General features: G+C 42.4%; 1 protein-coding gene across 1 annotated transcript in view; it reads left to right on the forward strand.

Annotated features, from left to right (window-relative positions):
- Positions 1-3,809: 3,809 nt before the first annotated feature.
- The window catches only part of LOC115092769 (disintegrin and metalloproteinase domain-containing protein 9-like), a 461,831-nt gene continuing 449,996 nt past the window's right edge, over positions 3,810-15,644 (forward strand). The window contains exon 1 of the mRNA XM_029604072.1: positions 3,810-4,010. Within this exon, the coding sequence (XP_029459932.1) occupies positions 3,938-4,010 (73 nt within the window). The 5' untranslated portion in view covers positions 3,810-3,937. The remainder of the gene's footprint in view (positions 4,011-15,644) is intronic.

Here is a 15,644-nt window from a genome sequence, read left to right on the forward strand (position 1 = left end):
CCTTTGAATTTCCCTCAACGCAGCGAGCCGACGTCATCAAGGGGTGACTGGCTCGTGTATAAAAGCCAGCCCCCTTCGGCGCATCGTCGCCGTCCCGGCGCATCGCCAAGGGGAGGGTGACTATATTGAATCAGTGTTTGGCAGAACCTAAATCATTTCGAATTGATTCCATCAAGACTAACCTGAACTGTGAGTTCAAACTTTTCAAAGTATTTCTTTCTCCCTTGCTCTAAACCTCCAATTACCACTAGGAGGAAGAATATAAATAAATAAGGAAGGTGAAGTGTTGAAAGTTTGAGAGACTGTGACAATATTACCTGGTAAATAAATGCCACATACTAAGAGGAAGGCTAGGATTAGGGAGGTAATAACCTCATCTCCCAATCGTATTCCTACTCAAACACAGATATCATCTTTCTATTCACCAGCAACTATAAAAGAGCCGGTGGAATTGGCCGCTGGGGAAGCTGCTACGGAGCGGGTGGTAGAGCCCCTGGTCGAAATATCTTTAACACCAGGCGCCCCTAAAACTCCTCCTCCTCCAAAGATTTTTTCCTCTGATAATGATTTACAAAATTTTCTCTTGAAATAGAAGGAGAAGGAGACATGGCCAAAGAGGGCCAAATCGGATCCATAATCTCTGTGGGTAATCCAGCATTAATAGGAGAAACAGAAGAGATAACAATGAGCTCTATTTGGACAGCCTTAAAATCGCTGGAAACAGCTATAATAAATTTGACTAAATCTACAGAGTCAACAAATAAACGCTTTATGAAAATTGAGGATGTGATGTCAAAAATTGATGGTAAACAACAAGAAATGGATATGAGGATAAATGATTTACAGTGTTGCTCTCAAAGAGTTACAAAAATAGAAATTGTCTATGATAAAAGACTTGAGACAATTGAGAACTCACTGCGTTATTTAAACCTGAGAGTTCTCAGTTTCCCAAGACATGATATGATTACTCCGAGAGATATGTTTAAAGAGTATCTCAACGCTGTATTAAAAATGCCTGAGAATGCCATCCCTCCCATATCAAAATATATTATGTGGAAAGGAAACAGAAAGGTGTAAATCTTGAGAATAAGAACATAGAATCACAACTGAATATTTCAGAATTGATAGAGTCATCTTTAGAAACAGAAATTTCAACTAGAGCTACATTGCATGTATCTTTTGTATTTCCAGCTGATAGAGATGCAGTACTTCGCATGTTTATGAGAAGTAGGTTGGAGAAATTTCACGGTTCCCCCATATGGATTTACCCCGACTTATCCCGTCAAACGCAGATAAGAAGGAAGAAGTTCCTTGAAATGAAAAATGAGGTAGAAAGTATAGGAGGGAAAATGCTAGTGAGGTTTCCGAGTAAATGCGAGGTTGTATGTCAAAGTCAGAAATTTATCTTTTATGATATTACCCAATTAAGAGTATTTTTGGATTCGCGAGCCCAAGATTCTTTGGTTACTGGTTAGAGGCATAGAAGGGAAAATTAGATGCTACCTTATTTTTTTCAATTGTTAAGTTTCCTTATCCGCTTGATTTCCTAATTAAAACTCCAAGTGGATTACAGCTTAAAAAAATTATATAGATACCAACTAACGTATTACGTAAAGTTAATGTGATCTTTAATGAGTATATGACTTATTACAAATGTATCTGAATTTTTATTCTTTCTGTATTGAAAAACAGCATAAATTAAAAAAAAAAAAAAAGTCTCTCTGTCTGGCTTTTCTGTCTGTGCTCTGCTCTTCAGGTTCTGCACCTCTGACTCCTTGTCTTTGTATAATCCACTCATATTCCAATTATTTGCTTATTTTTTTTTCCCCTGCCTATTGTCTTGACTATTTTCTCCAGCTAGTCACTTCCTGCCACTTCCCATCTACTCCATCCCTAGTAAGTTGCTTTTATTCTCTTTAATATTCACATCCTAAGTCCATAACACATTATTATCTAGATAGACTAAAGAAAACTATTTCTATCCTTGGATGTGAGGAACAGGAATTAGATCTACTTTGTGAGATCAGCATGTACTTGTAACCCGGACTGGCCACTGTCAGAGATAGGATGCTGGGCTTGATGGACATTAGTGTTAGCAATTCTTATGTTCTTCTTTAGTCATGCGGGACGATGCGTTGCTGCTCCACCTGCAGCTGGCTAATCCTGCTCTGCCTTCTGCTCCTTTTTTCTGCATGGCCCCAACACTCCTCCACTTTCTATTTCTTCTTTTTTCTTTGGCTGATGGGCTCTGTATGCTTCACCTACTGCTCTTTCTGCCACACAGGATAATGCTGCAGCCTGCTCCTTCTTTTGATGGCTTCTCTTGCTTCCTGCCTGTGTAAACCCCACCCCCTCCCCATGACACCACATCCTCCTCCAGGTCTGGGTGGGCAGGAAGAGGAGATACCTTCATGGCGCCGCCCCCAGAACTAATCTAGGCAGCTGCCTAGTATTTTTACTGGCCTTGCCTATCTTCCTTTCCCCATCTTCAAGATCCCTTTCTCCCATGCTGATCTCTCTACACCAAAACTACTTTATTTTTATAATATAGTAGCTTTACCCGGCCACACGTTGCCGTGGCTCAGTCTGGTTTAATTTCACAATGCGCATTTGCTCTGCTCCGGCTGTCCCAACTCCCTCCCCCCCTTCCCCGGCGGTGGACGGACTGGCTCGGCGACTCTTCTACCCTTTCCTCCTCCTGTGTGTAACTGTCCGGCAGTCCCTACTCCCTCCCCTCTTCCCCAGTGGCGGAGGAACAGGCTGAGCCGTTTCTCGGAGCGGCGACTTGTCTGCCCTTTCCTCCTCCCCTCTGTGACACCCAGCACGTAGCGCAGAGCTCTATGGTCCGCACATGCACGGTAGAGCTGCTCTCTACCGCACATTTGCGGCCCGTCGGTCAGAGCCCATTTATATTGTAGATAGCATGTTGCTTTTATGTCCAACAGATGGTGCTGTTTTTCCAAAAAAGCATGTTTTTACTTGTCACAGGTGTGACATCTATATAATATAGGTATATAAAAACACATGCAAAATCGAATGTAACGTTGTGTCAAATTTTCAAAGCAATCGATGAAGAACTTTCGGAGATTTAAGATTTTGAACAAACGAACATTTACATTTTTATTTATATAGATAATAAAATGTCTGTTCTCAAATGCAAACCTGCCAAAATTGCTACAGAATTTTGGAAGTTTTTCCACAGAATCTACTTCTTACTGCAGAAGAAAAACAGGTGCTGTGGTAATAATTAATGCCTTCATTACATAGTATTTACAAGCATTAGTTAGAGCACACAACTTTACTTGGGATTTATCAAGCATTTCAGAGATCATAAAATGCATGCACAAATGTAAAAAAATTCACTTGGCTTAATACCTTTTTTTTTTTTTTACCACTTATGCTAGCCAATCCAATGGTAGCAGGGTATGCTATGATCGTCCTTAAGTTTCCAACATTTTCCTGGTTTCTCTGCTATTTTTGCAGTACCAGCATTCTGCATTTTAGCCTGTCTTATGCAAATTAAATCCATGAAAATACTTCAACTCAGAAATCCTAGAGGCATAATATTTCACAACAGCGCGCCACTACATTTCAGTACAACTGCCATTTTATTTAATTCGATGCATTTTGTGAACAAGAAGTTGAATGTCTTTCACTCTCGACGAGCATTAAACGACCCGTCCTCCACTCTACACGGCTGGGGAAAATCCCTGCCGGCCCATGTGCCCGCTGCAGCGTCATTCTAACTGTCAGCGCGAGACCGCGTCCTGAGGAACGAAAGAGCTTGCCGCGCGGGGGCTGCTGGGACATCAGCCATCGCTTTCCTGGTGCATCTGTGGCCCGGTGAGGACCGGTCCTGTTTTTTGGAAAGAGCGTTACCAAAAGACAGAAATAAAACCCTTGAGTGTAATATTTGTTCCCAACCCTGGGCCCAGGGATGATTAAGAGGCGGCTACTGCTGCTTGCTGGCCGTTATCTGCTGATGTTGGCAACTCTGATTCCTAGCACGTGTAAGGAACTTTTCTTTCTTTCTTTTCGCCGAGTTGTAAGGTTGAATGATTCCAACTGGAGTTATTGAACAGAACTACTAAGATGTGTGTTCACGATTTAAAAAATACATAGCGTTCTATAAAGCAGTGAAATAAATATGTCTGTTTAGATAGTAAACAGTTCTGGGCGCTATATTGGTCCTGCTACTATTATTGCTTACAATTTTTAAAATAATACCTGATGTACACAGTACTGCCTGATATATGCTGAAAAAGATAAATAGTCCCTGCTTCATGGAGCTTACCTTCTCATCAAGACTACTTACCGTAGAAAAGTGCTTAGGATTTTAAAATATCTTCAAAAAGTTGAGTTTTTAAACTGGATTTGAGTAAGACCGGAGAGGGAGCATGATCACTGAATCAGGAAGTGTATTATGGACATATGGTGCAGCAAGGTGGAAAGTGCAGAATTCCAGTTGGTAACCGAGGAGAAGGACACATATAAGTGTGATTTGCTTATTGAATAGAGTACACGAGGAAGAGTGTAGGGAAAGTGAAGAGAAAACAGTTAATGAGAGGCAGTAGGGTGAATGCATTTATAGGTGAATACGAGAAGGTTAATTATATGCGTAAACAGACAGGAAACCAATGTAGTGATTTGAGGAGAAAGGTTATATGGCCATAGTGACACTGAAGACAGATAAGTCATGCAGCAAATTTTTGAACACATTGCAGTAGAAATAAACATCTCAGTGAGAGGCCAACAAAGAATAAGTTGAAGTAGAAGCAGGAGGTGATAAGAGAATGGATGAGTGTTTGGGTAGCATGCTGAGAAAGGAAAGGATGGATTTTAGTGACGTTGTAGAGGAAGAGCTCACATGTTTTAGCTGTGTTTTGGATGTGTGTAGAGAAGAAAAACAAGGCATCAAAATAAGATCCCAATGTTACAGGCCAAAGAAACCATCAAAAAGAGAACACCATCCATAGACAGAAAACGAGGCAAGAGGGAAGATGGGAAATGAGTTGGGGGGGAGGGGGGAGAGGAAACCATAAATTTCATCATGGTGATGTTAAGTTTAAGGTGGTGGTGGGACATGCAAGTGGTGATGTCAGAAAAGCAAATTGAAATTTCGTACTGAATTCATGTTGAAATTTTTGGTGTAGAAGTAAATCTGCTAGTTGTCAGCATGAAATAGTACTGAAAGCCATGGGAAAAGTCTACAGTACTGAGAGAAGAAGTTTAGATAGAGAAGAGGACTCAGGACAGAGCTTAAGGCACATCAATCAATAAGAACATAAGAAATGCCATATTAGGTCAGACCAAAGGTCCATCAAGTCCAGCATCCTGTCTCCGACAGTGACCAATCCAGATCATAAGTACCTAGTAAGATCCCAAAGAATGGATCCAGTTCTTATGCATAACTGGGATAAGCAGTGGCTTTCCTAAGTCTAAATGGATTACAGTGATTTATGAACTTTTCCTCAAGAAACTTGATCAAACCTTTTATAATCCCCTTTTATAATCCCAGGTACACTAACTGTTTTTACCATATCCTCTGGACATTAAATTCAACAGTTTAATTTTATGCTGAGTGAAAAAAATACTTTCTCTGATTTGTTTACCTAGCCCTAGTAGGTAAATAACCAATCCTTATATTTCTTCTTCCACAGCTAATGGAGACAGAGGACACACATCTTTTATGACTTCACTCTGGGCTATAAGGGAGGTGTGGTCCTAGGCAATTGCCAGTAGCTTTCCATCCAAGTACTATGACAGGAAGTGATCATGTAGCAAGGACCTGCTCTCCAGGTGATGCATTGTCCTCTCGCACTGAAGACAAGTCTCCTAGGGCTACTGCCCAGGAGGGAAGGGTTAGGTTGGCCATCATAGTTGGTGATTCGATTATTAGAAATGTAGATAGCAGGGTGGCTGGTGGACGTGAGGACCGCCTGGTAACTTGCCTGCCTGGTGCGATGGTGGCAGACCTCACGCGTCATCTAGATAGGATTATAGACAGTGCTGGGGAGGAGCCGGCTGTCGTGGTACATGTGGGCACCAACGACATAGGAAAATGTAGGAGAGAGGTTCTGGAAGCCAAATTTAGGATTTTAGGTAGGAAGCTGAAATCCAGAACTTCTAGGATGGCATTCTCTGAAATGCTCCCTGTTCCACGAGCAGGTCCCCAGAGGCAGGCAGAGCTCCAGAGTTTCAATGCGTGGATGAGACGATGGTGCAGGGAAGAGGGATTCAGCTTTATTAGGAACTGGGGAAACTTTTGGGGAAAGGGAAGACTTTTCTGAAAGGATGGGCTCCACCTTAACCAGAGTGGAACCAAGCTGCTGGCACTAACTTTCAAAAAGGAGATAGAGCAGCTTTTAAACTAGAACAAGGGGGAAAGCCGACAGTCACTCAGCAATGTATGGTTCGGAGAAATCTTCCCTTGAAGGATACTAATGAAACAGGAGAGTTAGGGTATCCCAACAGAGAGGTTCCATTAAAAGCAAACATAGTCCATGTGCCTATATGTAAAAAATCACCAAAGCTAATAATTTCCGAATTATCCCTAACAACTGAAAAGCAGGCTGTTAATACAAATAAAAAACACACTTTGAAATGTCTGTATGCCAGTGCCAGAAGTCTAAGAAATAAGATGGGAGAGTTAGAGTGTATAGCAGCAAATGATGAGATTGACATAATTGGCATCACAGAGACTTGGTGGAAGGAAGATAACCAATGGGACAGTGCTATATCAGGGTACAAATTATATCGCACTGAGAGGGAGGATCAACTTGGTGGGGGTGTGGCACTTTATGTCCGGGAGGGTATAGAGTCCAACAGGATAAAGATCATACAAGGGACTAAATGCTCAGTAGAATCTATATGGGTAGAAATCCCATGTGTGTTAGGTAAGAGTATAATGATAGGAGTATACTACCGTCCACCTGGACAAAATGGTCAGACAGATGATGAAATGCTTAGAGAAATCAGGGAAGCTAACCAATTTGGCAGTGCAATAATAGTGGGAGATTTCAATTACCCCTATATTGACTGGGTAAATGTAACATCAGGACTTGCTAGAGATATAAAGTTCCTGGATGTAATAAATGACTGCTTCATGGAGCAATTGGTTCAGGAACCAACAAGAGAGGGAGCTATTTTAGATTTAATTCTTAGTGGAACACAGGATTTGGTGAGAGAGATAATGGTGGTGGGGCCATTTGGCAACAGTGATCATAATATGATCAAATTTAAACTAATAACTGGAAGGGGGACAATAAGTAAATATGCAGCTCAAACACTAAACTTTCAAAGGGGAAACTTTGATAAAATGAGGAAAATTGAAAAAAATTGAAAGGTGCAGCTGCAAAGGTTAAAAGTGTTCAACAGGCATGGACATTGTTTAAAAATACAATCCTAGAGGCACAGTCCATATGTATTCCACACATTAAGAAAGGTGGAAGGAAGGCAAAACGATTAACGTCATGGTTAAAAGGTGAGGTGAAAGAGGCTATTTTAGCCAAAAAAAACCTTCAAAAATTGGAAGAAGGATCCATCTGAAGAAAATAGGATAAAACATAAGCATTGTCAGGTTAAGTGTAAAACATTGATAAGACAGGCGAAGAGAGAATTTGAATTGAAGTTGGCTGTAGAGGCAAAAACTCATAATAAAAACTTTAAAAAATATATCCAAAGCAAGAAACCTGTGAGGGAGTCGGTTGGACCATTAGATGTCTGAGGGGTTAAAGGGGCTCTTAGTGAAGACAAGGCCATTGCAGAAAGACTAAATGAATTCTTTGCTTCTGTGTTTTCTAATGAGGATGTTGGGGAGATACCAGTTCCGGAGATGGTTTTCAGGGTGATGAGTCAGATGAACTGAACGAAATCACTGTGAACCTGGAAGATGTATTAGGCCATATTGACAAACTAAAGAGTAGCAAATCACCTGGACCAGATGGAATGCATCCTAGGGTATGGAAGGAACTAAAAAAATGAAATTTCTGATCTATTAGCTAAAAATTTGTAACCTATCATTAAAATCATCCATTGTACCTGAAGACTGGAGGGTGGCCAATGTAACCCAAATATTTAAAAAAGGCTCCAGGGGCGATCTGGGTAACTATAGACCAGTGAGCCCGAATTCAGTGCCGGGAAAAATGGTGGAAACTATTCTCAAGATCAAAATCGTAGAGCATATAGAAAGACATGGTTTAAATGAACACAGTCAACATGGATTTACCCAGGGCAAGTCTTGCCTCACAAATCTGCTTCACTTTTTTGGAGGAGTTAATAAACATGTGGATAAAGGTGAACCGGTAGATATAGTATACCTGGATTTTCAGAAGGCGTTTGACAAAGTTCCTCATGAGAGGCTTCTAGGAAAAGTAAAAAGTCATGGGATAGGTGGCGATGTCCTTTCATGGATTGCAAACTGGCTAAAAGACAGGAAACAGAGAGTAGGATTAAATGGACAATTTTCTCAGTGGAAGGGAGTGGACAGTGGAGTGCCTCAGGGTGTCTGTATTGGGACCCTTACTTTTCAATATATTTATAAATGATCTGAAAAGAAATATGACGAGTGAGATAATCAAATTTGCAGATGACACAAAATTGTTCAGAGTAGTTAAATCACAAGCAGATTGTGATAAATTGCAGGAAGACCTTGTGAGACTGGAAAATTGGGCATCCAAATGGCAGATGAAATTTAATGTGGATAAGTGCAAGGTGATGCATATAGGGAAAAATAACCCATGCTATAATTACACAATGTTGGGTTCCATATTAGGTGCTACAACCCAAGAAAGAGATCTAGGTGTCATAGTGGATAACACATTGAAATCATCGGTTCAGTGTGCTGCAGCAGTCAAAAAAGCAAACAGAATGTTGGGAATTATTAGGGAATGGTGAATAAAACGGAAAATGTCATAATGCCTCTGTATCGCTCCATGGTGAGACCGCACCTTGAATACTGTGTACAATTCTGGTTGCTGCATCTCAAAAAAGATATAATTGCGATGGAGAAGGTACAGAGAAGGGCTACCAAAATGATAAGGGGAATGGAACAACTCCCCTATGAGGAAAGACTAAAGAGGTTAGGACTTTTCAGCTTGGAGAAGAGACGACTGAGGGGGGATATGATAGAGGTGTTTAAAATCATGAGAGGTCTAGAACGGGTAGATGTGAATCGGTTATTTACTCTTTCAGATAATAGAAAGACTAGGGGGCAATCCATGAAGTTAGCATGTGGCACATTTAAGACTAATCGGAGAAAGTTCTTTTTTACTCAACGCACAATTAAACTCTGGAATTTGTTGCCAGAGGATGTGGTTAGTGCAGTTAGTATAGCTGTGTTTAAAAAAGGATTGGATACGTTCTTGGAGGAGAAGTCCATTACCTGCTATTAAGTTCACCTAGACGAGAATAGCCACTGACATTAGCAATGATAACATGGAATAGATTTAGTTTTTGTGTACTTGCCAGGTTCTTGTGGCCTGGATTGGCCACTGTTGGAAGCAGGATGCTGGGCTTGATGGACCCTTGGTCTGACCCAGTATGGCATTTTCTTATGTTCTTAAGAAGTTGTATGATGGTCAGTCTCATGTTTTAAGTCTTAGAAATGGAAAGTTGTTGTCTGCCAGGACCTGAGTTGAGAGAGAGAGGGAGTCGTCATTAGAAAGTTGAAACCCCATGCAGAATTCAGGAGGGGAAGGGATATCAAATTATAACAAGTTCTATCCAGGCAGGAGGTCCATGTAGTTTCACTGATTGATTGGCATCGATTGAGGCGCGGAGGTTGAAGGGATCGAGGCCTGCACTATTCCTGTGGGGGGAGAGTGCTGATCCTCCCCACATTCTGAGGAGCTCTGGATGACATAGCCTCCTTTCCTGCTTACCAGTGCTGGCAGTGCAGTCTCCTTGTGAGAGAGTGAGCAGGAGCCTGGGCAAGCAGCATTGTTGCTGCACCTTCAGTGCCATACTTGGTTACGGTTGCCCATGCACACCCCTGCCAACACATAGATGGTCTGACATATCAACGTGAGCACGACATCGGGGGTCCAGGACTGCTATCGAGTAGTCGGTGTGCCCGCGATGCCATCGAGATGCCTGACTGCCCTCAATGCCAGTCAGATGAATCCAGAACAAGTGGGATGTACCCAAGCTACTCCTAAATAGGACAGGAGGTTGCCCATGGTTATTTTAAAACCACATGTGCAATTGCTGTGTCCTCCCAGGCTTGCACACCCAGACAATAATACCTGGAAAAGGAGTGTAAGGAGAGGACCATGTTGCGGCTTGGCAAATGTTGATTGGAGATAGTAACATAACTTCTGCACATGACACTGCCTGAGCACTAGTGGAATGAACCCTAACCTGACTAGGGAATGGCTTGCCAGCATAAACTTATGCTGCTGTGACTACCTCTTTAATACAGCGAGTTATTGTAGCCCGCAAGGCCAGCTCTCCTTGTTTATTATCGCCATGAAGAACAAACAGTTGATCGTTTTTCTGTAAAGGCTCAGTAGCCTCCAGATACTGGATGATATGTTTCTTGACCTCCCAAGGGTTACAGTTGAGGATACTCCTCTACAACTCTCTCTGTCCAGAGACAGCAGGGAGATGGACTGATTCAAGTGAAATTCAGTGAACACCTTTGGCAAAAAGGAAGGAACAGCATGCAGTTGTATCGCTCCTGGAGTCACTTGGAGGACTGGCAAGACAAAGCCTGCAGCTCAAACTCTCCGCACAGAACAAATCGCCACAAGAAACACCATGTTCAAGATCAGTAACCACAAGGACAGGTTACGCATCGGTCTAAATGTAGGACCCGCTAAGATATCCAAGACTAAATTAAGACTCCATAAAGGTACCGGAAATCGCAAGGGAGAACGAAATGGGCCACATCAGGTTGAGCCGACAAGGAACCACAATTTACCTATCCCCTGAAACAGGCAAGAGCTGTGCAGTAAAAAAAGTTTAGCCAGGACACGAGGAAAATATAGACAGTATATTTCTCATGAACAAAAGCCTTTATTTCTTATGCGCATAAGGAAGTCAGCTCACAAGCTCATAAGCCTAAGAGACTGACTTAATTTGTGATTGAATTGGCCATTCTTAAATACAGTTTTGCCTAGTAATTATTTATTTATTTATTTATTTATTTAACAGTTTTTTATACCGACCTTCATAGTAAATTACCATATCGGATCGGTTTACAGATTAACAAAAGGGAAAAAACAACAAGAGTAACAAATCCACGTAAACGAAAGATAACAATGAGTAGGAATAAGTCAAAAATTACAATCAACAAGGGGAGAGAACTTGGAAGCTTGCAACAAGCTGGAAGGAAGATAGGCCGGTAAAAGAAATTTTACCATAGAAAGTACAAGTTAAAAACTTAGACGGTGTTTTAACCTTAATGACTCAGAGTCCATTTATTCCTTCATTGAAAAATGGAGTGCCAGACCGAGTAGCAATGAAGGCCAACTATTGATTGTCTGGTTCAGGGAAGGCTTGTTGAAAGAGCCAGGTCTTAACAACACTCCTTTGATTTAAGGTCACAAGGTGAAAGGAAACATTTGCTTACATTTGAATTTCCAAAGGGCTCTGGGAAACTAAATAACCTGATTTTATAACTCTTCATTGTGCTGCCTAAAACTACAAAGTGATACATATGTTTTTCTGTTATCTAAGTGTGAGACAGCTTCAGAGACAGTTTTAAAACTGAGCAGTGCCCCCTGGAGCTCTTTTGGTAAATTTCCACTAAACAGATGGCCCTAATAAATTTTATTATCACAGCTGCCACTTTTCCTTTAAGGAATCAAGGTCCAAACCTTTAGTCAAGCCATCCTGCAAAAATTCCAAACTGAGATCTTGGTTGAATGAGGAAAAGTACCTCAATACTCACATCAGGCCTCAAATACTTGTCAAACCTGCACATAGGCCAAGGAAGTAGAAAGCTTTCTAGCTCTAAGCAAAGTGGAAATCACTTTCACAGAGTATCCACATTTCAGCAATCGAGCCCCTCAAAGGCCATACATAAGACAAAACCGAGTCAGATCCTCATGAAGAACCGGACCCTGCCTTAACAGGTTCTTGGGCACTGAAAGGTTAAGAGGAGAGCCACCGCAAATCTGCATACCAAAGCCTCCTGGGCCAATCTGGAGCAACCAAGAGCACCATCCCTCTGTGGGGCTCTATCCTTCGGATCAATATGTCCAACATGGGCTATGGAGGGAAAACATACAGCAACTTGTCTTCCGACCACTCCTGCACCAGGACATCGATCCCCACAACTTTGGATCTCTCCTGAAATTGAAGAATCATGGAACTTTCGCACTGTGAGAAGTTGCCAGCAGGGCTAGAAATGATGGACCCCAGAATCAGCTGAAACACCTCATGTAACAAAGCCCATTCTCCTGGTTCAGATTTTCCCTGTTGAGAAAGTCTGCTCTTACATTGTCTTTTTTCTGCTATGTGAGAGGCTGAGATCATCTGGAGATACACTTTTGCCCATTCCATAAGCTGATATATTTCCAGTAACACTTGCTGGCTCTTGGTTCCTCCCTGCAGACGGATGTAAGCCATGGTCGTTTATTATCACAGCTGCCACTTTTCCTTTAAGGAATCAAGGTCCAAACCTTTAGTCAAGCCATCCTGCAAAAATTCCAAACTGAGATCTTGGTTGAATGAGGAAAAGTACCTCAATACTCACATCAGGCCTCAAATACTTGTCAAACCTGCACATAGGCCAAGGAAGTAGAAAGCTTTCTAGCTCTAAGCAAAGTGGAAATCACTTTCACAGAGTATCCACATTTCAGCAATCGAGCCCCTCAAAGGCCATACATAAGACAAAACCGAGTCAGATCCTCATGAAGAACCGGACCCTGCCTTAACAGGTTCTTGGGCACTGAAAGGTTAAGAGGAGAGCCACCGCAAATCTGCATACCAAAGCCTCCTGGGCCAATCTGGAGCAACCAAGAGCACCATCCCTCTGTGGGGCTCTATCCTTCGGATCAATATGTCCAACATGGGCTATGGAGGGAAAACATACAGCAACTTGTCTTCCGACCACTCCTGCACCAGGACATCGATCCCCACAACTTTGGATCTCTCCTGAAATTGAAGAATCATGGAACTTTCGCACTGTGAGAAGTTGCCAGCAGGGCTAGAAATGATGGACCCCAGAATCAGCTGAAACACCTCATGTGACAAAGCCCATTCTCCTGGTTCAGATTTTCCCTGTTGAGAAAGTCTGCTCTTACATTGTCTTTTTTCTGCTATGTGAGAGGCTGAGATCATCTGGAGATACACTTTTGCCCATTCCATAAGCTGATATATTTCCAGTAACACTTGCTGGCTCTTGGTTCCTCCCTGCAGACGGATGTAAGCCATGGTCGTTGCATTGGAGGAGTAGCCTAGTGGTTAGAGCAGTGGGCTATGAATCAGGAGACCAGGGTTCAAGTCCTGCTGTTGCTCCTTGTGACCTTGGGCAAGTCACTTTACCCTCCATTACCTCTGGTACAAATTTAGACTGTAAGCCCTCTGGGGATAGGGAAATACCTACAGTACCTGAATGTAATCTGCTTTGAAGTGCTGCAAAAGACCACCCTGGCTTCCAGCCGATTGATATTCCAGAGAGAGTTCTCTGCATTCCAGTGCCCTTGTGCTGTCAGCTCCTGACAGTGAGCACCCAAACCAAGGAGGATTGCATCTGTGGTCAGTACTAGCCAGTCTAGTGGTGCTAGGGAAATGCTTTTCCTTAGATCTACCTGCAGCCACCACTGCAGTTGGAATGAGACTTCAATCAGGACTGCGGGTTCCACTGAGACACCAGGGAGTGCTGAAGAGGACGCATATGCGCCCACTCCCACAGGAGCTTCCAGGGCTGCTGCCATTAAGTCAAGTACTTGCAGGTAAAACTATACGGTTGGGCACAGAGTGTTTGAGCTTCCTGGAGGAGCTGAGGCACACAGAAAGGTATATAGATGGGGCTTTCAGGGACATAGTAGCCAAGTCCCAACTCCAGTCTGGCATCCCTGTTGCTGCCTTGGAGGAGAAAGTTCTCATGATCGGAGAACATCAACCTGGTGCAGCAGGAAATGATCCTGTAGCAAAGACCTGCTCTCCAGGAGGTGCATTGTCCTCTCTCACCGAGGATGTGTCTCCCAGGACTACTGCCAAGCAGGGAAGGGTTAGGTCAGCTGTCATTGTTGATGATTCAATTATTAGGAACGTAGACAGCTGGGTGGCTGGTGCGCATAAGGATCACCTGGTAATATGCTTACCTGATGTGAAGATGGCAGACATCACCAAGATAGGATTTTAGATAGTGCTGGGGAGGTGCTTTTAATATATTTATAAATGATCTAAAAAGGAGTACGAGTGAGATGATCAAATTTGCGGATGATAGAAAATTTTGCAGAGTAGTTAAATCTCAAGCGGATTGTGATGACTTGCAGGAGGACCTTGCGAGGCTGGAAGATTGAGACTTCCAAATGGCAGATGAAAATTAACATGGATAAGTGCAACATGATGCATATAGGGAAAAATAAGACCTTGCTGTAGTTACACAGTGTTAGGTTCTGTCTTAGGAGTTACCACCCAGGAAAGAGATCTAGGCCTCATAGTGGATAATACATTGAAATCAGCCCAGTGTGCTGTGGCGATCAGAAAAGCAAATAGAATTATTAGGAAAATATTGGAAATGGAGAATGTCATAATGCCTCTATTTCGCTCCATGGTGAGATTGCACCTAGAATACTATGTGCAATTCTGGTCACCGCATCTTGAAAAAAGGATATAGCTGCACTGGAGAAAGTGCAGAGAAGGGCGACCAAAATAAGGGGCATGGAATGGCTGCCCTATGAGGAAAGGCTAAAGAAGTTAGGGCTGTTCAGTTTGGAGAAGAGACAACTGAGGGGGGATATGATAGAAGTCTACAAAATCATGAAAGGACTTGAACAAGTTAGTGTAAATGGTTATTTACTCTCTCAGATAATAGAAGGACCAGGGGTCACTCCATGAAGTTAGCAAGTAGCTCATTTAAAACAAATCAAAGAAAATTCTTTTTCTCTCAGCGCAGAGTCAAGCTCTGCAATTCATTGCCGGAGGAAGTGGTAACAGCAGTTAGTGTAACTGAGTTTAAAAAAAGGTTTGGATAACATCCTAGAGGATAAATCCATAAACTATGTTGGTAATAAATCACAAGCTACTATTGCTTATTAATCTAATGTTTGGATACTTGCCAGCTACTTGTAACTTGGAATGGCTACTGTTAGAAACATGATACTGGGCTTGATGGACCCTTGGTCTGACCCAGTATGGCATATCTTATGTTCTTATGTTACCTCTTGAGGGCCTCCAACCGCCTTCCGCACTTACAAATGATCATGTTTTCACAGAAATCCATTCTGACTTTTTCAGCAGTACTGCCTAAGGCTTCTTCCAGCCCTATGTCAGCACTTGTTTCTGGTCAGACCCCGGCAGCTTAAGCACCATCATCCTAGGACTACTCTTTGCATATATACAGCCACAGCTTTTGCTTCTTCTGAACTCCATTTTGGTGGCAGACAGAACCAAAGTCATCTTAGAGCAAGGGGCCAGATGACCAAGCACCTCCAGATCTTCCAAACTACAAAGTGTGGTTGCTAGTTGAG

This window comes from Rhinatrema bivittatum, chromosome 5 (assembly GCF_901001135.1).
Source record: "Rhinatrema bivittatum chromosome 5, aRhiBiv1.1, whole genome shotgun sequence".
Taxonomy (NCBI): domain Eukaryota; kingdom Metazoa; phylum Chordata; class Amphibia; order Gymnophiona; family Rhinatrematidae; genus Rhinatrema; species Rhinatrema bivittatum.